Genomic DNA, 27,991 nt, shown 5'->3' on the forward strand with positions numbered 1-27,991 from the left:
CTACAGCAGCATAATTTTGGCTGGTGCCAGCATGTTGTACATAATCATTTTTTTCTCTTCCCAGTCCAAATTTTTTTTCCCTCAGTTAACTTTGTTATTTCTTTTCTTTTTTTTTTTTTTTTTTTGAGACAGAGTTTCGCTCTTGTTACCCAGTCTGGAGTGCAATGGCCCGATCTCGGCTCACCACAACCTCCGCCTCCTGGGTTCAGGCAATTCTCCCGCCTCAGCCTCCTGAGTAGCTGAGATTACAGGCACGCGCCACCATGCCCAGCTAATTTTTTGTATTTTTAGTAGAGTCAGGGTTTCACCATGTTGACCAGGATGGTCTTGATCTTTTGACCTCGTGATCCACCCGCCTCGGCCTCCCAAAGTGTTGGGATTACAGGCGTGAGCCACTGCGCCCAGCTTGTTATTTCTTATTTATTGTTGGGAAGTACAAAGTAGAGCATTCACCCTCATGTCCCTTCAGCCATTGGACTCTAGAAACTTTACCAAGGTGACAGCCCCTATATTTTTGTGGTATGCGTCTGCTAATTCCTAACATGCATGCGTCTTGCCAAAGTATCAAAGTTTAGGTTTAGTTTTCCTTATCTGAAGTGCATGAGACCAGAAGTATATCACATTTTAGAGTTTCTCAGATTTGGGGATATTTGCATTATACATACTGATTAAGCATCCCTAATCCAAAAATCTGAAATCTGAAATGTTCCAGTGAGCATTTCCTTTGAGTGTTATGTCAGCGCTCAAAAAGTTTCAGGTTTGGGAACATTTCAAATTTCAGACTTTTGGATTAGGGAGACTTAACCTGTACTTGCTACTTACGCACTTTGGGACCAATCTATGTTGTCATCAGTGTAATGTTATTCTGTGGAATGTCAAGTTAGTCAAGATTTCTACAGACTAGATTATTATGACAAAGAGCAGAAGAGTTGACGTAATCTTTAGGAAAAGACAGTGAAGATATTTGTGTACCCTGCTGCGTGAAAGCAAAATATACGTCCTGGTACTTACAAATTAGTATAGAAAATAAAACATATGCAAGATCATTTCTTTCCAGTGGTCCCTTCTTACATTATAGTCCTAACTCCATGGATCAGAAAACCAATATGGAATGTCTACTATTACTGAGTGTGTCTTTTTCTATTATACCTCCAGGGCCTAGGGAAATAACTGCAGGGTAGATTGACTGATTGATGGAATTTACTGTGAGTTCGATTTGGGCCAAAACTTCACTTCCAACCCTATTCTTTCACTTTTGTAAATTCCCCAATAATTAGCATCATTTTAGAGTTAGCATCTAGTAATCTCCTAAAAATCTAGATATTTTCTTTTTATTGGCACACAGATACTCTAGTAAACAGCTGCAGGTGTCTTAGTGGAAATCTGTGAGGAAAATTTACAGTAAATATTTGTGACTCTGTTGTGTTTTGGGGACCATGCCTCATTTAATCCGGAGCTTTATGTCTGTGAACCAACTTATGTTTGGAAACTGGAAGTGACTGTGACTCTCCATAGTGGTCACTGAAGTCAGGATTTAGGCTACCAAGTCTGGGGTTCCTACTATTTATAGATCAAGTGGTATTTTAGTAGATTGACCTTTAATTTTGTTCCCTAGAAATACCATGCTCAGTTAAGTACTTCTAAAGGCCTCTGTAGGTCTTGTATGTCAGAATCTTCTGATTGCCACTTTCTATCCATGCTATGCTTTAACATGATTGTTCTTACCTTTTCTCTATCAAATTTTGCCATTTGACCTTTGCCACTCTGGAATCTGATCAGTTTGTTAAGGAGTCTTTCTCAATTGTGTCATCTCCGCATGCAATTCCCAACTCACAGAAAACAGTCACCACAGAGTTTTTCAGATACAAAGTCCTTTACTAATGTATTTTAAAATGCTTTAATGCAGTATCGTCTAGGACCTCATAGATGATGTATAGGAGGGTGTGTATATATTCAGGTTATACATTGTAAATCTACTCCAGCATTCCTGTTTCTTTAAGCATCTGCATTTCTTCTACATTATCCTAGGACAGTTTAGGCATCTCATCCTCATGAAATGTGGACTCTTTTGAGTCCACATTTTAGCCAACTATTAAACTATTAAGAGTTTAAGCTAAGAGGTTAAACTGAAGGGGATACTAGCCTTCTAGTACAAGAGGAAGCTAGCCTTCTCAGTCATAGGAGAAGGAGCTGTTCACCCAGGTATCATTCCATATTTTAGGGCCTCACTCCTTCCAAAACAAAGTACACTTAGAAAGTGTGTTTATTCAACTTTCACCATAATTCTACAATCTGCAAAATTAAATCTTGGACCTAATTCTTGGCAGAGCCATACCTATGGTTACAAGAAGTAAGAAACTTTTAAAAAAAGTAATATATATATTTTATTGCGTTTTAGGTTTTTGGGGAGTACCTGTGAAGAACATGCAAGATTGTGTTTTTAAAATTTTGTAGCTATCTTGTCATGACCTGAGCTGAAAGTTAAAAACTTTAAAACTCTATGTCGTTTAAAGTCTCTGAGTCAGAAGCAGCCATTTTCGAGTCCTTGGTGTCATTATTCCCATCAAAATAGTCAAGTCAAACAGTCATTTGGTTCTCTTAGAGACTTGTTAGAATAAGCATATCATCATAATTAGCTACAAGTGATAATGCAATAATCATTATGCCAATACATGGAGTGGATCACTAGTATCCCATTTTTTATTGACAAGGAGCTAGCAGTGAATTGAAGGTCAAGGGTACATAATCAAGCCAGTTCTTGAATCTTGTCTTTGAAAATATGTTTCCTGGGAACTCTTTACTGTATCAGGATCCAGTCAGGAAAATGAAACATACTAGATATTTCAGCAGAGGAAATTTAAGGTAGGATTGGTTACATAGGTATGGAAGACTGAAAGAGCAAAAAGAGGTAACTTGGATAGATAAAAGCCAGAGGAAGCCACCACTGTTAGATTCAGGGAACAAAGGAGTTAACAGAATCATGAAGCACAGAGGAGACTCCTGAAGCTGCAGATCAGACCTCTGTGAGTGTACACTGTCAGCTGCCGCTCATTTCTAAGATAATATCATGAAGCTGGTTATAAGAATGTTGGAAAGATAAGACTGGAACCTACCTACAGGGTGATGCTGATGGAAATGAATGCAAGCAGGAAGAAAGAAGTCTCTCCTCCCCTCTTTAACTACTAATCTCTAGATAGTGTCTCCTGTTGGTAGAATCTAACAGGAAAACATCTAGCAGAAGAAAATACAGTTTTGTAGAATCCTGGCCCCAGTATCACAGAGTAGACTATATGGAAAGGTGGATTTGAAGTTAATAAACAGTAAGTCAGTGACTAGCTTTTTCTTAGGTTTTTCTTCGGGTTTTGAGAAGTTGTGACAAACTTTAGAGATGTGAAATGTTATTGCACAAATTCTGTTCATAGATATTTAAGAGCTCACTTTGGATTTCAGCTGTGGCATTCTTTCCTGCCTTTGGATATTTTCTTCGTTTCCATGTTTTTTTTGTACAAGATTATTTTCTTTGAATTTAACAACCAGGAGAAGGGGTAAGTTTTTGTCTTGGATCAGTGATTACTGGAGTATCTGAGCTCTGTTGATTCAAAAACTAATTATTTTTGAACTTTTTGGAGTATGATTTAAAATGAGGAATACTTGGAATCCCAAACACACATACACAACTATATAACAGAATAAAAAGTTTTATGGAACAATACTTGGTCCTATTAAGTGACACAATGCTGATAATTTCTATTCTAATCTTTAAAAGACTGATCACAACTCACCAAGTCGACTATGTAATCTGTAGTTTGATGAACACTGTTCAGAGCAATAGTATGAATAAGTGAAATTAAATATAAATATTTTTCTGCTTAATTATATGAACATTGCTTAACTCATCATGCTTTTGGTTATTGTTGTTGTTTTGTGCAGGTTCCCAGTCCATTATTTTCTCTTAAATTCAGGTTGAGAAGAAAGATGTTTTAGAGCTGGTCTTGAGTTGTAGTGGTCGTGGGAGATACATACAATAATGATGTTGCAACTGAAACATTCCTATGGTTCCCTCTCTCCCCACCTCCTTCTCTCAGGGAGGAAAAAAAAAGTGATAATACATATGATAAATTAAGTCAGAGAAAAACCCAATTTTAAAATAATTATTCCTCATTAGTTTGACAAATTTTTGAGTGCCTACTATGTATAAAATCTTAAGCTCAAGGCAGAGGATGCAGCCATTAAAAACACAAATATGAGCTTTATTCTTGTGGGACTTATATTCCAGTGGTGACATAGATGTCAAATCATTAATTATACAACTAACTAATTCTAGTGTGAAATTAGACCCAGTTCCCTGAGTTAAGACATTCAATCTGAGATATGAAGCCTTGAGTATAATTTTTTAAAAGAAAGACAGAAGTAGATGGGTAATGGAGGAAAAGATATTATTAGAGGGAATAGCCTGTATTCCTCTGTGAAATGGGAATGATTAAGGTGAGAGAAGAAATGAAAGACCATGTGCCTGTTAGCATAGAGGGCTGGAAACAGTGTAGCACAAGAAGATGGAAAGCTAGGTAGGATTCAGATCATGCAGGGCCTTATACACCACTTTAAATATTTATCTGAAGAGCAAAGGAGAGTATTTGAAGGGTTGAGAAAGAGAATGATATGAAGACATTTGTGTCTTTAATTTCACTCTAGGGGCATGATGGAATGGAACTCAGTGTTGCAGGAATGCATATAAAGAGATTAGTTAGGAGGCAATTGCATTAGTTCATACAAGAGGTAATTGTGGCTTGTACTAGAGTGGTAGCATCCGAGGGTAAAGGTGGATGACTTAAACAAAACATACTTAGGAGATACAATTTAAAGAACTGATTAGATATGTGGGATGAAAAAAAAAGGGATCAAGAATAACACCACAGGTTTCTGGATTGAGTTGTTATTAGAAGTAATGGAGGAGGGTCAGACTTGAGGAAATACTAATGAATAAAGCTGTGGACATACTGAGTTGGGGGTCTGGGATCTTACTAAGTACCAGATGTTGTGCAAATATAATTATTGTTCTCATTTTACAAACGGGACAGTTATTAAGTGGGCAGAGCCAGGATTTCATTTTTATTTTTTAAGAAGGGAGAGATTTGAACTTGTTTAAATGTTATTTAAAAGAATCCAGAAGAGAAAGAGATATCAAAGATACTGGATATAAAGGGGATAATCCCTATTGTAGAGCTAATGAGGAGATTGTTTTAGCCTGGGTGCAGTGGCTCATGCCTGTAATCTTAGCACTTTGGGAGTCAGAGGTAGGAGGATCACTTGAGGCCAGGAGTTGAAGACTAGCTTGGCCAGAATAACAAGACTCTGCTTCTAAAAAAAGTACAAAAATGAGCTGGGCTTGGTGGCATGCACATGTAGCCCTAGCTGCTCAGGAGGCTGAGGTGGATTGATTGCTGGAGCCCAGGAGTTCAAGGCTGCAGTGAGCCAAGATTGTGCCACTGCTCTACAGTCTGGGTGACAGAGTGAGACCCCATCTCAAAGAAACAAGCAAACAAATAAAATTGTTTTAGATTTTGAACAGATTAAAAAAATGATATCCCCTCTATTTTACAGGAAGTGAGAAAGAGAGAGTGCATATGTGGGCTTGTGTACTTAATGTTAAGAAGATAAGAGAAATTTCTCTTGATGGCTTTTGTTTTCTTGGTAAAATGGAAAAGGATACCTTTTAAGACAGAGTTGTGAGGTAGGGAGAATTGAGGTTTAAGGACAGTAAAGTTTCAAAATAGTCTGTGGAAAGCAGAAGTAATGAGTCAAATAATAGTTAAGTGAATAAATGAGAGTGAGTGAAGAAGACACTGTTCTTAATTTACAGAGTTAAAAATGTTTTAGTAACATCATAACAACACAAGGTAAAAATCTAAATGCTAAATGATATAATATTGCTAATAAACATAGAAAAGCTAGTATGAGAAGGAAAGTGATATGGCCTTCAGTCAATGGGAAAGATTTTGTGGAGGAAGTAGAACTCAAGTTTGGTCTTGACACACATGTAGGTAAACTTACTTGATAGGAAGAACAACACAAGCCAAGTATGGAGAGGATCCCTAGGGTATTCTATAATTATTTAGTTGACAATAATCCTTCTTTTGTGTCAACATTTTAGTGAATATGGAAGTGAGACCGTACCAGGACCTGCATTTAATCCAGCAAGTCATCCAACTCCAGTTCCTACTTCCTCCTCTTCTTCCTCTTCTTCGGCGTTTCGACCTGTAATGCCATCCCGGCAGATTGTAGAAAGGCAACCTCGGATGCTAGACTTCAGGGTTGAATACAGAGACAGAAATGTTGATGTGGTACTCGAAGACAGCTGTACTGTTGGTAAGATTTTTGTTGCCTTAAAGCCTTCACAGATAAATAATTGGGTAAACATTCAGTTTATATTTTTTTTTATTTTGAGTTGACTACCAGCAAGAAGGGAAAAAAAGCAGTTGAAACTAGTAACTTTCCAATACTGATTATTGTGCTTTATTTTTAAATGCTGTGTTGGGATTGAGGTAAGTTTGAGAATACTTTTTTTTTTTTTCCATGCAAGTAGAATGGTATATGATGCTGTTTGAGGGCTGATGCAAATCAGATATCTAAGAGCTTCAATAAAATACCCTAAACAAATACATTGCATATCACACTTCACAACTGAGACTCACACCTTTTTTAAAGGATGTATCTTGGTTGTTTTTGTGCTACTATAACAATACCTGAGACTGGGTTATTTATAAGGAACAGAAATTAATTTTCTCATATTTCTGGAGGCTAGGAAGTCTAAGATCAAGGCTTAGAAGATTTAGTGTCTGGTGAGGGCTGCTCTCTGTTTGCATATGGCACCTTGATGCTGCATCCTCCCAAGTGGGGAACATTGTGCCCTCACGTGGCAGAAAGCAGAAGGGCAAAAGGGGCAGACTCCCATCATCAAACTCTTTTTATAAGGGGACCTAATCCCATTAATGAAGCTCTCATTGCCTAATCGCCTCTTAAAGGACCTGCATCTTAATACTACCGTATAGACAACACCTGAATTTTGGTAGAGATACATTCAAACCATTACACTAAGTTTAATGATAAATCAGACGTGAGGCATGTTTCCATCACTTTTCTTTCTGCCAGTTAAAAAAGTGCTATTTTTCAAATGGAGGTGAAAGTATATGCCTGACAGACTTTACCAAATTACTGTAGTTTAACTATGTTGAACTTATTTATATTTGATTCAGATTATCTATTTTCATTGTAGAACTACATATTAACCCTCTCTTAATGTAGTTTACCTTAAACTGAATTCTAGATGTTTCTGAAAATTTCTCTTTATTCCTTTTAGGAGAGACCCTTTTCTAATTTTATTTTATTAGTGGAGTCTTGGAAAGCAAGGCTATTAGTAGTGTTCATTCCTACACATTACTCAGATTATGTTATTCCTTTTCTTAAAGCCATTCAAAAACTTTCCATTGATTTTAGGATATAATTCAAATCTTTAAGATGGCCTATAAGTCCCTGCTTGATCAAGCCCCTGCCTGCATTTCTAGTTTCATCTATTACCACTCTCCTTCTAGTTCACTATGCCTGTGCCATAATGGACTTATTTCAGTTTACCAAACAGGTTATTAGTCTGCTCTAAGCCTTTGTACTTGCTTTTTCTTCTATGTAGATAATTCTTCTAGATGAACCCCTTCTCCCTGTACCCATTTCTATGCCCCCAAATATTCTGTACATTCTTGTTTTTTATTTTTTAAAAATTATGGTAAAAATTACATAATATGAGATTTAGCCTCTCAAATTTCTTTTCTTTTTTTTTTTTTTTTGTGAGACGGAGTTTCGCTCTTGTTACCCAGGCTGGAGTGCAATGGCGCAATCTCGGCTCACCGCAACCTCCGCCTCCTGGGTTCAGGCAATTCCCCTGCCTCAGCCTCCTGAGTAGCTGGGATTACAGGCACGCACCACCATGCCCAGCTCATTTTTTGTAGTTTTAGTAGAGACGGGGTTTCACCGTGTTGACCAGGATGGTCTCGATCTCTTGACCTCGTGATCCACCCGCCTCGGCCTCCCAAAGTGCTGGGATTACAGGCGTGAGCCACCGCGCCCGGCCTAGCCTCTCAAATTTCTAAGTGTACAGCACAAGATTGTTAACTGTATGCACTTTTTCATCTTACATAATGGAAACTCTATACCCATTGAATAGCAGCTCTCCATTTACCCCTCCCCCAAGCTCCTGACAACTGCCATTCTATATTCTGTTTCTATAAGCTTGACTACAAATACCTCATATAAGTGGAATAACGCAGTATTTGCTACGATGGCTTTTTCACTTAGCATAATGGCCTCAACACTTATATATGTTATAGCATATAGCAGGATTCTCTTCTTTTTTAAAACTGAATAATATTCCATTGTGTGTATGTACTGTATATATTTTTTAATTCATTAACCTATCATCAGTGGACATTTAGGTTGTTTCTACCTTTTGGCTATTGTGAATAATGCTGCAATGAACATAAAAATGCGAATATTTTTTGAGAGTCAGAGTCTCACTCTGTCACCCAGGCTGTAGTGCAGTGGCATGATCATGGCTCACAGTAGCCGCAAACTCCTGGGCTCAAGCAATCCCCCTGTCTTGGCCTCCTGAATAGTGGGACTATAGGTTTGTGCCACCATGACTGGCTTATTTATTTATTTATTTATTTATTTATTTATTTATTTTGCTTTGTAGAGAAGGGGTCTCACTTTTTTACCCAGTCTGGTCTTGAATTCCTGGACTCAAGTGATCTTCCTGCCTCAGATTCCCAAAGTGTTGGGATCACAGGAGTGAGCCACCGTGCCCAGCCATGGGAGTGTGAATATTTCATAGAAATCCTGTTTTCAATTCTGTTGGCAGTATGTCCAAAATTGGGATTGCTGGATTAGATGGTAGTTTCATTTATAATTTTTTGAGGAATTTCCAAACTGTTTTCTATAGCAACTACACCATTTTACATTCCAACCACCACCTTTGTTAACACTTATTATTTTGTTTTTCTTTTCTTTTTCTTTTCTTTAAATAATAGCCATCCTAAAAGATGAAGTGAGACCTCATTGTGGGTTTGATTTATATTTGTCTAATTAGTGATGTTGAGTATCATTTCATATACCTTTTGGCCATTTGTATGTCTTGTTTGGAGAAATGTCTATTGAAGTCCTTTGCACATTTTTAAAATAGGTTATTCGATATTTTATTGTTGAGTTATAGCAGTTTTACTGTATTTTGTATTTTAACCTCTTATTAGATATATGGTTTGCATGTATTTCCTCTCATTCTGTGGGTTGCCTTTTTACTCTGTTTTTTTACTTTTCTATGCAGAAGCTTTCTAATTTGATATGGTCTCACTTGTCTATTTTTTCTTTCATTGTCTGTGCTTTTGGAGTCATTTCAAAGAAACCATTGCCAAGATCAGTGTTATGAAGCATTTCCTCTCTGCTTTCTTCTAGTTTTATAGTTTCAAGTCTTTTTTTTTTTTTTTTTTTTTTTTTTTTCCGAGAAAGGGTCTTTCTCTGTCACCCAGACTGGAGGACAGTGGCAGGGTCTTGGCTTGTATAGTTTTAAGTCTTATGTTTAAGTCTTTAATTCACACAATACAGTGAGATGATGTTTATGTATGTTATAAGGGTCCAAATTCTTTTGCATGTGGATATCCAGTTTTCTCAGTACCATTTGTTGAAGAAACTATCCTTTTCACCTTGTAGAATCTAGGCACTTTTGTCAAAGATCATTTCACTGTGTATGTGTGAGTTTATTTCCAGGATTTTTGTTTTGTTCCATTAGTTGGCGTGTCTGTCTTTATGCCACTACCAAACGGATCTGATTACTCTAGCTTGTAGAATATTTTGAAGTTAGGAAGTAGGAGACCTCCAGCTTTGTTCTTCTTTCTCACAATTGTGTTTGGAGTTTCTTGTGGTTACTTATGGAATTTAGGATTCTTTCTTTATTTTTGCAAAAAATAGCATTGGCATCTTGATAGAGATTACATTGAATCTGCGGATCACTTTGAATAGTATGGACATTTTAACAATGCTGAGTTTTTCAGTCCATGACCATGGGAAGCTTTTCCAGTGTCTTTAATTTCTTTTAGCAATGTTTTATATTTTTTAGTGGACAAGTCTTTTGTCTCTTTGGATAAGTTTATTCATAAGAATTTTATTCTTTTTGAAGCTATTGTGAACGGGACTGTTTTCTTAATTTCCTTTTCAGATTGTTCATTGTTAGTATATAGAAATGCAACTGATTTTTATGTGTTGATTTTGCATCTTATAACAAGATTGATGAATTCTGTATTAGTTCTAACAGTTTTTTTTTCTTTTTTTTGGGGGGGGTAGAATCATTAGTGTTTTCTACTTACAAGATCATGTTTAAAAAGACAAAAAAAGATAAGCATAACTCCCCTCAAAGGCCAGGCACAATGGCTCATGCCAGTAATCCCAGTTCTTAGGGAGGCACAGGCGGGAGGATAGCTTGAGCCAAGGAGTTTGAGACCTGCCTGGGTAATACAGTGAGACCCCAGTCTCCACAAAAATGGAAAAAAAAAAAAAAAAAAAAAGCGTAAGATCATGTTGTCTGTAAACAAAGATAGCTGTATTTCTTCCTTTCCAATTTGGATGCCTTTTGTTTTTCTTGCCTAATTGTCCTAGCTAGGCTTTCCAGTCCTACATTGAGTAGAACTGGTGAGAGGATATCCTAGCTTGTTTCTGGTGTTAGAAGAAAACCTTTCAGTTCTTATCCCTTGAATATGATGTTTGCTGTAGGACTTTTATATATGGCTTTTATTATGTAGAGGCTATTGGCTTTAATTTATAGTTTGTTCAGTGTTTTTATCATGAAAATATGTTGAATTATGTCAAATGCTTTTTGTTTATCTGTTGAGATGATTGTGTGACATTTATTCTTCTTTCTGTTAATATGGGTATCACATTGGTTGATTTTCACTTTCTTTTTTTGAGATGGAGCCTTGCTCTTCCACCCAGGCTAGAGTGCAGTGGTGCGATCTTGGCTCACTGCAACCTCTGCCTCCTGGGTTCAAGTGATTCTCATGCCACAGCCTCCTCAGTAGCTGTGATCACAGGTGCACAACCACCATGCCTGGCTAGTTTTTGTGTTTTTAGTAGACATGGAGTTTCGCCAGGCTATTTTCAAACTCCTGACCTCAAGTAATCCACCTGTCTCAGCCTCCCAAAGTGCTGGGATTACAGTCGTGAGCCACCGCCCCTGGCTGATTTTCATATGTTGAATAATCCTTTCATCCTAGGGATAAGTCACACTTTGTCATGGTGTGATCCTTTTAATGTGCTGTTGAATTTAGTTTCAATAATATTTTATTGAGGATCTTCGCTTCTGTATTTATCAGTGATAGTGGACTATAGTTTTCTTTTCGTCTAATAGCGTCTTTGGCTTTGGTATTGGTGTAATGCTGGCATCATAAAAGAAATCGGAAAGTATTCCCTCCTTCAGTTTTTTTTGGAAGAGTGTGAGAAGGGTTGGCAATAATTCTTCTTTAAATGTTCAGTAACATTCTCCAATGATACCATCTGGTCCTGCATGTTTCTTTGTTAGGAGGTTTTTGATTACTGATTCACTCTCAATAACAGACTCGTTATATATGTCTGTTCAGATTTTCATTTTCTTCACAATTCAGTCTTGGTAAGTTGTATGTTTCTAGGAACTTATCAGTTTCTTCTCTGTTATCTAATTTGTTGGCATATGATTGTTCATGGTACTGTAGTCACATAATTTTTAATTTTTCTATTTTTTCTTAATCTAATAAAGGTTGATGAATTTGGTTGATCTTTAAAAAAACTGTTAGTGTTATTGATTTTATTCCTATTATTTCTGTATATTGAAATATGGTATAAAAAGTAACATCTTAATAGGATAGGTACTATGAATGGCGCTTGTAGGACTGGAAGTTGCTCTCAATGATCGAGCAGTGAGTGAATGTGAAGGCCTAGGACATTACTGTACATTCATGTAGACTTTATACACACTGTACTCTTAGGCTACGCTAAATTTATTTAAAAATATATTTCTTTAATAATGAGTTAACCTTAGCTTACTGTAACTTTTTTACTTTATAAGCTTTAAAACCTTTAAAACTTTTTGAGGATGGGCACAGCGGCTTATGCCAGTAATCCCAGCATTTTGTGGGGCCTAGGTGGATGGATTGCTGGAGCTGAGGAATTCAAAACCAGCTTGGTCTCGAATTTTTTTAAGCGAGACCTTGTCTGTACTTAAAAAATATAACAGTAGGCCGGGCGTGGTGGCTCACACCTGTAATCCCAGCACTTTGGGAGGCCGAGGCGGGTGGATCACGAGGTCAAGAGATCGAGACCATCCTGGGCAACATGGTGAAACCCTGACTCTACTAAAATTACAAAAAATCAGCTGGGCATGGTGGCACGTGCCTGTAATCCCAGCTACTCAGGAGGCTGAGGCGGGAGAATTGCCTGAACCCAGGAGGCGGAGGTTGCGGTGAGCCGAGATCGGGCCATTGCACTCCAGCCTGTGTAACAAGAGCGAAACTCTTGTTACATCTCAAAATAATAATAATAATAAAAAAAAAAAGTAAAAAACTTTTTGACATTTTTATAACACCTTGCTGAAAACACAAACACACGGTACAGTTGTACAAATGTTTTTTTATAATCCTTTTTGTGTATGCTTTTTTGTTTTAAAATTTTTTAGTTATTATTTTTTAACTTTTAAAACTTTTTTGTTAAAAACTAAAACATATGTAGGGTCCAGCCCTACAGAGTTCTGTGAGTCCCTCTCTGCTGGTGTGGAGACGAGAAATTGTAGAAATAAAAGGCACAAGACACAGAGATAAAGAAAAGAGAGTTTGGGCCGGGGGGTCCACTGCCAGCCAAAGCGCGGAGTCCAGCAGTGCCCCAGATGCCTAGGTGCTCTTACTTTTATTGAGTTGCAAATGTGGGGGCAGGGTAGGTAGAGCGTGGCCTTGGTGGTCGGCCACTGGGGGCAGGGTAGGTAGGGCATGGCAGTGATAGGGTCAAGTACATCACGTGTCTTACAAATAGGGGCTCAAGACTTTCAGGTAGCTGAGATGAGGTAAGGAGCATAATGCATCAGCATTTTTCCATACGTGTTAGGAAAGAACAAAGACATTAAGATTTACATTACTTTTACTGATTATCTGTTCTAAGAAAAAAGGAACCAGGTGCAAAAGCAGAACATAAGAGGGGACATAGAACGTGACCACTGAAGCGCAGAATTACATAGGGACAATTAAGCTCCCGGGTGTCTGCAGGCCTACCTGACAGCATCAGGCCTACTGCAAGAGCTTGGAGAAGCGGAGTTTTCTTCTAAGTCCTCCGAGGAAGGAGACGTCTCCTTCCCTAGCTGGCTAAACAGTGGGCGCTTTCCCATCGCTGGCACTGCTGCACAGCTGAGGTGCCTTCCAGCAGCCCTTACCTGGGCATGACAGAGGGCTTAAAGTGTCTTGCCTTAGGGTCATTACTTTCACAGTGTCATCCCAGGTTCACACTTCTGACCTGAGAGGCATTAGTAAAAGAATTAGGATCACCTATGAATAACTAAGAATAACTAATAACTACTATGGATAACTAATAATTACTACGGTTGTATTTCTAGTTACTTTCTTCTTCATTGTTTATATGGAAATAGGCTGAGGCTTCTGGCTTCTGTCTCGGGGCTTATGGGATCTCCCCACTACAGACACAAACACATACATTACTTAGGCCTACATAAGGTCAGCATCATCATCACTGTTTTCCACGTTCACATCTTGTCCCACTGGAAGGTTTTCAGAGGCAGTAACAGACATAGAGGTGTCATCTGCTATGGGTAATGATACTTTTGGAATACTTCCTGAAGGACTAGCCTAAGGCTGTTTTACTATTAACTTAAAAAAAAAGTAGAAAGTATATACTTTAAAATAACAATAAAAAGTATAGTATGGTGAATATATAAACCAGTAACAGTTGTTTATTATCATTATCAAGTATTATGTACTATATACGTTTCTGTGTGCTATACTTTTATATTACTGGCAGTGCAGTAGGTTTATACCAGCATCACCAAAAAATATGTGAATAATGTGTTGTGCCACAATGTTACAGTGGCTAAGGTGTCATTAGATAATGATAGGAGTTTTTCAGCTCAGGGCCACCTTGGTATAATAGCCTTGTTGATAGAAACATTGTTATGAGGAGCATGACTGTAGCTGTGACTTTTCCAGTTTTCCTTCTGTTATTCTTCAGTTTTTGATTTTTTTGATTTTGTTTGGGAAGGATAGTAAGATTTCAGTCTTCTTAAGTTTAAGACTTTTTTTATGGCATGCCATGTGCTGTATCTTATGGAATATCCTCTGCACTTGTGAAGAGTGTATATTCTGCTGTGGTAGAATGGATGTTTAGTATATGTCTGTTAGATCTATTTGGGTGATAGCATTGTTCAAGTCCTCAGTTTCCAAGTCCTTAGTTTCCATATTGGTCTTCTGGCCTGGATGTTTCTATTCAACAGAAACATCTCCCACTATAATTATGTTGGTGTCTGTTTTCCCCTTCAGTTTTGTCAATGTTTGCTTCATATATTTGGGTACTTCAGTATTGGATGCATATATATTTGTGGACATCTTTCTGGTGAATTGACCATTTTATCATTATATAATGCCTTTCTTTGTCTCTTGTGACAGTTTTTTTTACTTAAAGTCTATTTCATTTGATATGAATATGGCACCCCTACTTTGGAAATATTACTATTTCCATGGAATATCTTTTCTTTTTCTTTTTGAAGTGATTTCATTTTTATTTCCTTCAAGCCAATCATGAAATTTCATAGTGATTTCTGGGGTGGAGGCAGAAAGAAGATGGTGGTAAGAATCATTGGAGCTCTGGCCTAGTTGGCCAAAGAAGGTGCAGGCAGGGTAGATCCTTACCAGGGCACCTGGAGGAGCATTGTCTGCCCTGGCAGCAGGTAGATTATGTTGTGAGAGTACGTGAGCTGGTACTCAGTGTTCTCTGTGACTTCCAGCTGGCACAGTTCAATCAGGCTGTCATCCACAGTGGCCAGTGAATTGGCAATCAGCAAGCTGCCTTGGAGTCACCCTCAGCAGAGATGATGGCCTCCTGTTCCTGCTGCTCAGCCTTTTGCACCACAGATTTGGCCCTCTCTGCTTCTTGCTGAGCCACATGTTTGGCTTCCACCACTTCTGTGAACTCTTCCTGAAGGTCACATGCATCAAGGACACGTCATCCAGGATAAACCCAAAAGTAGCTGCTCACTCCATAAGGTGTGCTCAGTCACCTGTGTGGAGACCAGCTCTCTGGGTAATTTGTTCTCCAGCATCAGAGCAAGCCGCCACTGATTTGAGGATTTCTGTGATGATAGATGGTATCACCTCTCTGATACTGGTTAAGAGGGGAGAAAGCTGGCTAGAGACAGGCTGGAAGAAGATGTGCAGTATGATACACATTGTATAAATTTTTGCTACCAGTGATGACTGGCATGTTGTGTGGTCAAGAATGACAGTCAAAGATCATTGGTTTCTATACCCAGGGTATGAGAAAGTGAGTCCCTTTCCCTGCTAGTGTGTGTGCTCCATGAAATCAGTCAAAGATGATAGCTCTGTACTCAGCATCCACGTTATATGAGGTGGAGTTCACCATACTTTCTGCTATGGCTAAGGCCAGGTGGAACTTGCTGATGGATGAAACCCTTTGACAGCCATGTTTCCTTCTGCTGGACCCTCTCACACTTGCTTCCACTCTGATCTCCACATGAATTCCCAAGCTACACATTGGGATATCTTTTTCTATCTTTCAGTTTTCAGACTGTGTGTGTCAGTAAATCTAAAGTGAGTCTATTGTAATCAGCATATAATTGGATCCTGTTTTTAATATCAATTCAGCTACGTTATGTCTTTTGGTTGGGAAGTTAACCCATTTAAATTTAAAGCAGTTACTGATAGGAAAGAACTTACTGTCAACATTTTGTTATATGTTTTCTGTCTTGTAAATCCCCATCACCCTTCCTCTTTTACTGCCTTTGTGTGTGTGTGTGTGTGTGTGTGTGTGTGTGTGTGTATGCACGCCTGTAGTGACATGCTTTGATTCCTTGTTTTTATTTTTTCTTCAAGAGACAGGCTCTCACTAAGCAGCCCAGGCTGATCTTGAACTCCCTGGTTCAAGTGATCCTTCTGCCTCAGCCCCCTGAGTACAGCTGGTGCTCGACTTACGACCATGATTGGTTTCGACAGACTGGTCGTAACACAATTTGGTGGTAAGTTGAGTAGGTTATATGCACGCGGAGATGGTAGTGCTGCCGGAAGCTGGTCCGCACTGTCGTACGCCCAGCTGGGCAACGTTTGCGCTGCCAGACGCGGAGCAGTCGTGGCTAGCGATTGTGGTTGTAAAGTCGAATGGTCGTAAGTTGCATAGGTAGTAATTCGATCAATACCTGTAGCTGGGATGACAGGTGTGTGCCACTGCACCCAGCTGTTTTCTAATTTTAAAAAATTTATCATCTATAGGTATTTCCTTTGTGGTTACCATATAGCTTTGTTAAGACATCTTATAGTTATATGAATCTATTTTAAGTTGATAACAAGCTAACTTCAGTGACATACAAATACCAGGTATTGATCGACTTACCACCTATGCAACTTACAACCACTCGACTTTACGACCACAATCGCTAGCCACGACTGCTCCGCGTCTGGCAGCGCAAACGTAGCCCAGCTGGGCGTAGACAGTGCGGACCAGCTTCTGGCAGCACTACCATCTCCACGTGCACCATTTCAACTGTACATATAGCCTACTCAACTTATGACCAAATCGTGTTACGACCGGTCCGCGGTCCCGACCATGGTCGTAAGTCGAGCACTAGCTGTACTCTTTTATTTCCCCCACTCCCAAATGTTTTTTTGTTATTGGTATCACAAATTATACTTTTAAAAATTTTGTATCCATTTACATATTTTATAGAGCATTTTATATATTAATATCAATATCTAAATATATATTTAGATATCAATATATGCAAGGGGGTGGATATTGTCTTTCCACCTGCTAACACAATATCAGTTCTGCAGCCCATGGATCATGGAATAATTTCAAATTTCAAGTCTTGTTATTCAAAAAATAGATTTCATAGGGTATAGCTGCCATATGTAGTGATTATTCTGATGGATTTTGGCAAAGTGCATTGAAAACCTTCTGGAAAGGACTCACCATTGTAAGATGCCCTGAAGAACACTCATGATTAATGGGAGGAGGTCAAGATGTCAACATTAATAGGAGTTTGGAAGAAGCTGATTTCAACTCTCAGGGATGACTTTGAGGGGTTCAAGACTTTAGTGGAGGATGTAACTGCACATGTGGTAGGAAGAGCAAAAGAATTAGAAGAGGAGCCTGAAGGTGTGACTGAATTGCTGCAATCTCATAAAACTTGAATGGAAGAGCAAACAAAGTGGCTTCTTGAGATGTAATCTATTGTTGATGAAGATGCTATGCATAAACATGGTTGAAATGACAAAAAATGATTTAAAATATAACATAAACTTAATTGATAAAACAGTGGCATTGTTTGAAAGGATTGACTCCAACTGTAAAAGAAGTTCTAGTGTGGGTAAAATACTGTCAAACACCATCACATGTTACAGCAAAATCTTTCCATGAAAGGAAGTTAATCCATACAGCAAACTATTTTGTCTATGCACACATGTGCATGTTTGTGTGTTGTTTTGTTTTGTTTGTTTAAGGGATGGTCTTGCTCTGTCACTCAGGCTGAAGTGTCACTCAGGCTGAAGCTAAGAGCAGTGGCACACTCTTAGCTTACTGCAGCCTTGAACTCCTGGGTTCAAGCAAATTTTCTACTGTCTCTGCCAGCCCAGAGATAGCAGGACCAACTCCTCTTCTTCCTCCTTCTCTTCAGTCTATTCAACATGAAGACAATGAGGAAGATGATCCACTTTCACTCAATGAATAGTAAATATATTTTGGATTTCTTAACATTTTCTTTCTCTAGTTTATTGTGGGAAATATATATATAATGCACATAATGTACAAAATATTTGTTATTCAATGGCTTATGCTATCAGTAAGATTTCTGTTCAACAGTGGGCTATTAGTCTCCGGAGAGTCAAAAGCTATACCTAGATTTTCGACTGCATGGAAGGGTTTGTACCCTAACCTTCCCACCCCTATTATTCAAGGGTCAATTATATGTAAATATTAAACTTATACCCTTGTAACCACCACTACCCAGATCCAGCTAGAGAATATTTCTTATGCCTCAGAAGCCTCTCTTATTCCCTCTACTAGCTATTTAACTCTCCTCTGAAACCACTATTTTGACCCCTGTAACCTTGGATTGTATTTGTGTATTTTGACCTTCATATAATTGAAATAATACATTGTATACTATGCTTAACTTCTTTCACTCAATATTAGGTCTTTGAGATTCAGTAATTCATTCATTCTAACTGCTGTGTAGTATTCTATTATATGAAAATACCATAAATTACCCAATCTATTGGTGATAGATATTTGGGCTCTTTGTAGTGTTTTTTGTTACAAAGCTGCTATGAACATTCTTATACATGTCTTTGGCACACATAAACATTCTTCTTTTGAGCTTCTAGTAGAGCTACTGAATCATAGCATAAAGGTATGTGTTTAGAGGAGCAGATAGAGCAAAACATTTTTGTAGAATGGTTGAACCAGTTCACTCCTACCAATAGAGCAGAGTTTCAGTTGCTCTCCATCCTTGCCATCACTTAATCTGGTTAATCTTTTCAATTTTAGCCATATTCCTGATCCTTTCTGATTTTCTTTTTTTTTTTTTTTTCTTAAAGTGAATTCAAATTCCAAAGTTCATTTTGAATTTAGACTTCATAACAGGCTGGAAATCTTTTTTTGTTGAAACTCATCAAATTTTCTTAGATGCATTAAGGATATCTCTGGTATAGTTTACCGCATTTGTGTTTTTCAGTTTTTTTCCAGTTTAAGGCCTTCTTTGAAAAAATATTTTTGTAGTAGTGGTTTAGGAAATATAATGAAATGCAGTTATGAATTCACTATAGCATTTTTGAATTCATATGACTTTAAATGATTTTTTTTTTAAGTGACAGGGTCTTGCTGTGTCACCCAGGTTGGAATGCAGTCTGCGACCATAGATCACTGTTAAGCTTGAACTAGGCTCAAGTGATCCTCCCGTCTACCTCAGCCTCCCAAGTAGCTGGGACTACAGGCACACACCACCATGTTCAGCTAATTTTTTTTTTCTTTTTTTTTTACTTTTTGAAGAAATGGGATCTCATTATGTTGCCCAGGCTGTTTTTGAACACCTGGCCTCATGTGATTCTCCTGCCTTGCCCTCCTAAAGCACTGGGATTACAGGTGTGAACCACCTTGCCAGCATATGCTATTTTATTTTTATTATTATCATTTTTATAGATGGGGGTCTCACTATGTTGCCCAGGCTGCACTTGAACTCCTGGGCTCAAGCACCTCAGTCTCCCAAAGTGCTGGGATTACAGGTATGAGCTACCACACTGGCTGATTCTGTATTTTTTTTTTTTAAATCACCAAACCTTCTCTATTAATATTTTTAAAATAATGTTATTTATCTTTACAATATTAGTCAGAATTGACAGTGCTTCTTGTTCATATGGATTTTCAGTAGTATTGCTAAGGCATCTTGGGCTTATTAGTTGGGAACCGATACAAAGGGTGTGATTTAGTCTTTACTTTCTTTGTTTGATAATGAATATTTTTATTATCCACAGGGACAAATTCAGTGCCACATGACACTTTTTCTTTTAAATTTTAAAATTACTTCAGGTTTTTTTTAAAAGAAAACTGGAATGCAATTATATATTAAATAAATTTTAACTGCCATCTTGTTGCATGTGTCTGATTCATGTCAGTGAATACTGTATCACTTCAAAAAGACCTGGTTCTTTTTTTTGATGGATTATTTTGTGTATGATGGAAGGTCATGGATGTTTTGATCACATGATCTATTTTTTCAACTAAGAAAAAATCCTCTGCTCATTATAAGTGTGGTGGTCAGAAATGGCTGGCTTCTCTGGATTATGTAAGTTAATGTTACACTTTAAATATATCAGAAAGTATATAACATGATTCTCTGCCTGCCATATGATTCATAATAAGTTAAAACTATAATCCAGAACAAATAAAACTGGAACAGCTAGAAGCAGGAGTAGGTGCATATAATAATAATATCTGGTTTAAAATTCATTTTGTATTTGAAAACAAATACAAATTTGTTGTATTTGTTTTCAGGCAGAAGGACAGTTTGACTGTTCCTACTCCATCACCCTTGAGCATAAGTTAGCTTTTACAGTGAATGATAAAGCCAAAAGCTTATGAAAAGTGATCGCTAAAAATTCTTACATATACTTCTATGGTAAAGCTTTAAAATATTTCCAATCATCGGCTGGGCATGGTGGCTCATACTTGTAATCCCAGCACTTCGGGAGGCTGAGGCGGGAGGATCACCTGAAATTAGAAATTCGAGACCAGCCTCTGGTCAACATGGAGAAACCCTGTCTCTACTAAAAAATACAAAAATTAGCCAGATGTGGTGGCATATGCTTGTAATCTCAGCTACTTGGGAGACTGAGGCAGGAGAATGGCTTGAACCTGGGAGATGGAAGTTGCAGTGAGCCGAGATTGCGCCACTGGGCAACTGAGTGAGACGCTGTCTCAAAAAAAAAATTTTTTTTTTCCAGTCGTATTCTTCATATTAAGATGGTTGCGGACAGACATACAGCCAAGTTTGACTCAAAATGAATTTAAAATCAGATATTGTTATTATATGATATGTACCTGCTCCTGCTGTTTCTAGCTGTATATGATATGTACTTGCTGCTGTTTATTCTATCTGTTCCAGTTTTATTTGTTCTGGATTATAGTTACTGCCTTATTACGAGTTATATGGCAGGCAGAGGATCATGTTATTTACTTTCTCTGTTTTCCCTGTTGGGAAGTTCGTTTATGTAACTATGGAAGGCATACTTAAGGATAATACTTGATAGGATTTTTTTCTGATTTCGCCCCATTTCATCAATAAAGTTTTGTGAATTCTCTTACATAATCACTGAATCTTTCCTTCATTTTTCATCCTCCTTTGTTACAGTTCAAAAATTTCTTTCATGAGTTAAAATAATTTCCCTATCTGATTTCCATATGTTGGTTTCTTTCTTCCTTTAGTCCATATTTTCTGTATAGCTGCCCTTGTATTGATTTTTCTAAAATACAAATCCCTCATATATCTTTTAGTGGCTCCATATTTCCTGTATTCTGTTTGATAGACCTTTTGTTGCTTTAGCTTTCTAGAAAACTCCTGCACAGCTTCCAAGATCCTATGTAAATATTTCCTCTTCTATGAAGCCTGTCCGAACCTTCATGGACATGTAGTTAAGTTGAATCACCCCCTCTGATCCCATAAAATTTTGTGTTTACTTTAAACATGGATTTTAACACATCTGACCCTTTCTTTGTGTTTCAGATTTTCCTTGTGACATGTTAACTTCTCAAGCTTAGAGACCAGGTCTTATTCTTCTCTAAATTCTTTATTCTAGCCCAGTGTTTGGCACAGAGTAGTGCTTGTTGAGGAAACGAATGACTCAATAAATGAGTACATGAATATTTAATTCGTCCATCCTGGGAAATTTTAAAAATGTACACTCATTAAAGTTTATGTGACTAGCAATATAATTGTTACAGATATAAATCATTTTGGTGTTACTGGAATTATATAAATAATTTTCTTTAACTGTATACATATAAATAGTAAAATGCAAAGATAGGCTCAATCAGATAATGCATCTTTTCCACATTATTACCAGGAAGATGTAACAAGGTTTGAAAGCGAGCCCAAAGGCAGTTAAGAACTTTGTATCAGAGTGACACCTAGTGGCAATTTCACTGGGCTGTTAATGTTTTTAGGGTCCTATTTATTATTGCAGTTTCGTTTCACTACTCAAAACCTTCTGAATTTTATTTTCTTATCTTGAATAAATTAAAGAATTATTTTAAAACTTTTGTTATCCTACAAAATGCCACCTGATATGAATTATTTTGATCTCTTTGAGGGTAGGGATTATTGTATATTGTTTTATCTCTCAGATCTAGCAATGGATTTAACCTAACATGCAGGTATTTAATATAGTTTGTTAAATCAGTGCTGTTAACAAACCCAATTTACTGAAACCTAGTAGGCATAGCCTTAATTCTAATTCTGAAATATAGCAGAAAAATAGGTCTGTTGTTACTTGAACCATTTACCTTGTTTTTTTCTCTTTCTGATCCATTTTCTTAAAGCCACTTTTATTATATTGGATACTATTTTAGTTTTTTAAAAATCAGGTTGAATATGGAAAGATTTAAAACATTTAGCAAGTGCATTTTCAGTCTGAAAAAGTTCAGGTTATTTCAAACTAGTTTTTGTCCTGAATCTATAAATTTAGATCCTCATCCTGACTCTGTGACTCTTGTTAGCTACATACTCGTTGGCAAATGCCTTAATCCCTCCCCCCACATGCCTCAGCCATGCTTTATGAATAATAAATACTAGTAAAACATTCTTCTGTTATTAGCACATGAAAAGAAGGAAAGAGGCCAGGCGCGGTGGCTCAAGCTTGTAATCCCAGCACTTTGGGAGGCCGAGGCGGGTGGATCACGAGGTCAAGAGATCGAGACCATCCTGGTCAACACGGTGAAACCCCGTCTCTACTAAAACTACAAAACATTAGCTGGGCGTGGTGGCGCGTGCCTGTAGTCCCAGCTACTCAGGAGGCTGAGGCAGGAGAATTACCTGAACCCAGGAGGTGGAGGTTGCGGTGAGCCGAGATTGTGCCATTGCACTCCAGCCTGGGTAACAAGAGCGAAACTCCGTCTAAAAAAAAAAAAAAAGAAAAAAGAAAAAAGAAGGAAAGAGTGACAATTTTGTGTGCCTCGAAAGATGCTGAGCATGAAATGACAAGGCAGTTGATTTTAGCTTTTACTTTTGGGGAAGAAAGACAGCAAATGTTGTGTGTTAGTAGTATTGTTTAGTCCACCTGCAAACAGATTTCTGTTTGCATAAATTGTGTACACCCCAAATAATATTTATTATTGGATCATTTTAAAACCTGAATAAAATAGCATCTCAAACTGTGGTCTCAATGTGTATAGTTTATTTTTATTTATGCATTATAAACTTTAATTCAGCTTCAGATTTTTAAATTGGTATTTAATAAGTATATATGTTTATGAGGTATGATGTGATGTTTTAATACATGTATACATTGTAGAATGAGCAAATACATTTCTGTCTTCTCATATACTTAACATTTCTTTGTGGTAAAAACACTTAAAATCCACCCTTTTAGCAATTTTGAGTGATAGATTATTTCTTAACTGTATTCAACTTACTATACATTAGATCACCAGAATATTTTCCTCCTGACTAACTGATCAAAGAGACCCTTTGATTAATACTTTCCTTTTATCTGCAGAGCTCACTGTATGCCCCTGCCTCTGTTAACTGCCATCCTACCCTCTACTTCTGTGGGTTCAGATGTTTAGATTCCGTATATAAGTGAGATCATGTGATACTTGTTTTTCTGTGCCTGGCTTATTTCACTTAGCAGAATGTTCTCTAGACTCATCCATGTTGCTGCAAATAACAGAATTTTGTTCTTTTTCTTAAGGCTGAATATTATTCCATTGTGTTTATATACCACATTTTTCTATCCTTTCATCTATTGACAGGCACATAGATTGTTCCTATCTCTTGGCTTTTGTGAATAGTCCTGCAATGAACATAGAAGTGCAGACATCTCTTCAACACATTTTAATTACTTTGGCTATAGATTCAGAAGTAGGATTGCTGGATCTAATGTCACATTGTTAAATGTACTTAAAGTAAAAAAATAAATAAATAAAATTTAGAAACAGAGTTTTACTCTGTTGCCTAGGCTAGAATGCAGTGGTACAGTCATGGCCCACTACAGCCTCAAACTCATAGGCTCAAACAGTTCTCCCAAGCTAAGCTTCCTGGAATCCTTTGTTCAGAACCTCAAAATACTCACATATTTATATTTCTTCTTATAATTGTAGGTGTTATGTTGAAGCATTTTAAATGTAAACATATGTCTGTAAGTAGCAAGTTATACAGGAGTTACATCTTTCAGTTAGTGATATCAGAATAGTACATAGGGAAAGGCAACGGGCATTGTCTTATAGTCTTTGCCATTAAGCCATTTCTTGTTGTTGGGTAGCCTTATCCCAAAGTGCTTTTATTTTTTATTCTAAAATTTTTATTGATGTTTAATGAATGTTTGCACTAATGAGATTTATTTATTTTAACATTTATTTTAGGTTCTGTAGGGTACATGAGCAGGTTTGTTTTATAGAGGTAAATTGTATGTCACTGGGGTATGGTGTGCAGATTATTTCACCCAGGTAATAAGTGTTGTACCTGAGAGGTAGTTTTTTAATCTTCTCCCTCTTCCCACCCTCCACTGTCAAGTAGGCCCCCATGTCAGTTGTTACTTTCTTTGTGTCCATGTGTACTCAGTGTTTAGCTCCCACTTGTAAGTGAGAACATGTGATATTTGGTTTTTTGTTTCTGTGTTAGTTCATTTAGGATAATGACCTCCAGCTCCATCCATGTTACTGCAGAGGACGTGATCTCATTCTTTTTTATGGCTGTGCAGTATTCCCTGGTGTAAATGTACCACATTTTCTTCATCCAGCCTACCTTTGATGGGTATTTAGTTTAATTCCATGTCTTAACTATTATGAATAGTGTTGCAATGAACATATGAGCACATGTATCTTTATGGTGTAATTACTAATATTTCTTTGCCTATATACCCAATAATGGGATCGTGAGGTAGAATGGTAATTCTTTCTTAAGTTCTTTGAAACTGCTTTCCACAAAGGCTGAACTGATTTACATTCCTACCAACAGTGTATAAGCATTCCCTTTTCTTAGCAACCTTGACAGCATCTATTATTTTTTGTTTTTAATAATAGCCATTCTGACTAGTATGAGATGGTATCTCATTGTGGTTTTGACTTGCATTTCTCTGATAATTAGTGATATTGAGCATTTTTTGTATGCTTTTTTGGCCATATATATATGGCTTCTTTCCAAAAGTGTCTGATCATGTCCTTTCCCCACTTTTTAATGAGGTTGTTTTTTGCTCATTAATTTGGTTAAGTTTCTTACAGGTTCTGGATATTAGACCTTTGTTAGATGCAAATATCTTCTCCTATTCTGTAGTTGCAGATGTTTTCTCCCATTCTGTAGGTTGTGTGATTACTCTGTTGATAGTTTCTTTTGCTGTGCAGAAGCTCTTTAGTTTAATTAGGTCTCATTTGTCAATTTTTTTTCTTGCAATTGCCTTTGGCATCTTTGTCATGAAATCTTTGCCAGGGTCTATGTCCAGAATGGTATCTTCTAGGTTGTCTTCTATGGTTTTTATAGTTTTAGGTGTTACATTTGAGTCTTTAATCCATCTTAAGTTGATTTTTGTATATGCTGTAAGGAAGGGGTCCAGTTTCAGTCTTCTGCACATGACTAACCAGCTACCCCAACACCATTTATTGAATAGGGAGTTCTTTCCCCATTGTTTGTTTTTGTCAGCTTTGTCAAAGATCAGTTGGTTGTAGATGTGCGGCATTATTTCTGGGCTCTCCATTCCATGTATCTGTGTGTCTGTTTTAATACCAGTAACATGCTGTTATGGTTATTGTAGCCTTGTAGTATAGTTTGAAGTTGGGTAATGTGGTGCCTCCAGCTTTCTGCTTAGGTTCTTGTTGCTTAGGATTGTCTTGGCTATTCAGGCTCCTTTTTGGTTCCATATGAATTTTAAAATATTTTTTTCTAATTGAGTGAAGAATGTCCTTGGTAGTGTGATAGGAATATCATTGAATCTGTAAATTACTTTGGGCAGTATAGCCATTTTCACAATACTGATGCTTCCTATCAATGAGCATGAAATGTTTTTTAATTCCTTTGTGTAGTGTCTGATATCTTCGTACAGTCTTTTGTAATTCTCGTTGTAGAGATCTTTCACCTCCCTAGTTAGCTGGTTTTTCATTTCCTAGGTTTTTCATTTTCTTCATGGCTACTGTAAATGGGATTGTGTTCTTGAATTGACTCTCAGCTTGGACATTATAGGTATATAGAAATGCTACTGATTTTTGTACATTTATTTTGTATCCTGAAACGTTGCTGGAGTTGTTTATCAGAGCTAGTAGTGTTTGGACAGAGACTACGGGTTTCCTAGGTATAATGACATAGCGTCTGCAAAAAGAGATAGTTTGACTTCCTCCCTTCTTATTTGGATGCCTTTTATTTCTTTCTCTTGCCTGATTGCTCTGCCTAGGACTTCCAGAGTTGTGTTGAATAGAGTGATAGGAGAGGGCATCTTTTTCTTGTTCTGGTTTCAAGGGGAATAATTCTAACTTTTGCTCATTCAGTATGATGTTGGCTATGGGTTTGTCATAGATGGCTCTTAATATTTTGAAGTATGTTTCTTCAATGCTTAGTTTGTTGAAGGTTTTCGTTTTTTGTTTTTTTTTTTTTTGATTAATGTATTTTTTTATTGCATTTTAGGTTTTGGGGTACATGTGAAAAACATGTAAGATTGTTGCATAGGTACACATGGCAGTGTGGTTTGCTGCCTTCCTCCCCATCACCTATATCTGGCATTTCTCCCCATGTTATCCCTCCCCGATTTTTGTTTTTAATACAGAGTCTCACTTTGTCACTTAGGCTGGAATGCAGTGGCATGATCTCGGCTCACTGCAACCTCCACCTCCCAGGTTCAAGTGATTCTTCTGCCTCAGCCTCCTGAGTAGCTGGGATTACAGGTGTGGGCCACCACACCCAGCTAAATTGTGTATTGTTAGTGGAGTTGGAGTTTCACCATATTGGCCAGACCGGTCTTGAACTCCTGACCTCAAGTGATCCACCCACCTCAGCATCCCAAAAGTGCTGGGATTACAGGCATGAGCCACTGCACCTGGCCTGTTGAGGGTTTTTAACATGAATGATATTGAATTTTATTGAAAGCCTTTTCTGTGTCTGCTGAGATGATCATGTGGTTTTTGTTTATAGTTCTGTTTATGTGTTAAATTACATTAATTGATTAGTATATATTAAACCAACCTTGCATCCCAGGGATAAAGCCCACTTGATCATGAGGGATTAGGTTTTGGATGTGCTGCTGGGTTTGGTTTGCTAGTATTTTGTTGAGGATTTTTGCATGCATGTTCATCAGTCATGTTGGCTTGAAGCTTTCAATTTTTGTTGTGTCTCTGCCAGGTCTTGGTGTCAGGATGATGCTGGCTTCATAAAATGAGTAAGGGAGGAGTCTCTCTTCCTCAAGTATTTGGAATGGTTTCAGTAGGAATGATACCAGTTCCTCCTATGCATCTGGTAGAATTCAGTTTTGAGCTCATCTGGTCCTGGGCATTATCTGATTGGTAGGCTTTTTATTATTCGTTCAATTTCACTTTACTATTGGTCTTTTCAGGGATTCAGTATCTTCCTGGTCCAATCTTGAGAGATTGTATGTTTCCAGGAATTTATTCATTTCTTCTGTGTTTTCTAGTTTGTGTGTAGAGGTGTTCAAAATAGTCTCTGAGGGTATTTTGTATTTCTGTGAATTTGGTAGTAATGTCCCCTTTGTCATTTTGTATTGTGTATGTTTGGAGTGCACATGCACGCGCTTGCTCACTTTCTGTCTGTCTCTCTCTCTCTCTCTTTCTCTCTTTTCAAAGTCTACTTAGTCTATCAGTTATATTCTTTCAAGGAACTAATTCCTGGACTCAATCTTTTGTATATTTTTTTATGTCTCAATTTCTTTCTTTCTTTCTTTTCCTTTCTTTTCTTTTCTTTTCTTTTCTTTTCTTTTCTTTTCTTTTCTTT

General features: G+C 37.4%; 1 protein-coding gene across 2 annotated transcripts in view; it reads left to right on the top strand.

Annotated features, from left to right (window-relative positions):
* The window catches only part of FAF1 (Fas associated factor 1), a 527,910-nt gene that overhangs the window by 169,715 nt on the left and 330,204 nt on the right, over positions 1–27,991 (top strand). For both annotated transcript variants that reach the window (XM_032297137.1, XM_032297138.1), the window contains exon 4: positions 6,152–6,366. In XM_032297137.1, coding sequence (XP_032153028.1) covers positions 6,152–6,366 — 215 coding nt within the window. The remainder of the gene's footprint in view (positions 1–6,151; positions 6,367–27,991) is intronic.

The sequence above is a fragment of the Sapajus apella genome, unplaced genomic scaffold (genome assembly GCF_009761245.1).
Source record: "Sapajus apella isolate SASKATOON/1434 unplaced genomic scaffold, GSC_monkey_1.0 scaffold36, whole genome shotgun sequence".
NCBI classification, from domain to species: Eukaryota; Metazoa; Chordata; class Mammalia; order Primates; family Cebidae; genus Sapajus; species Sapajus apella.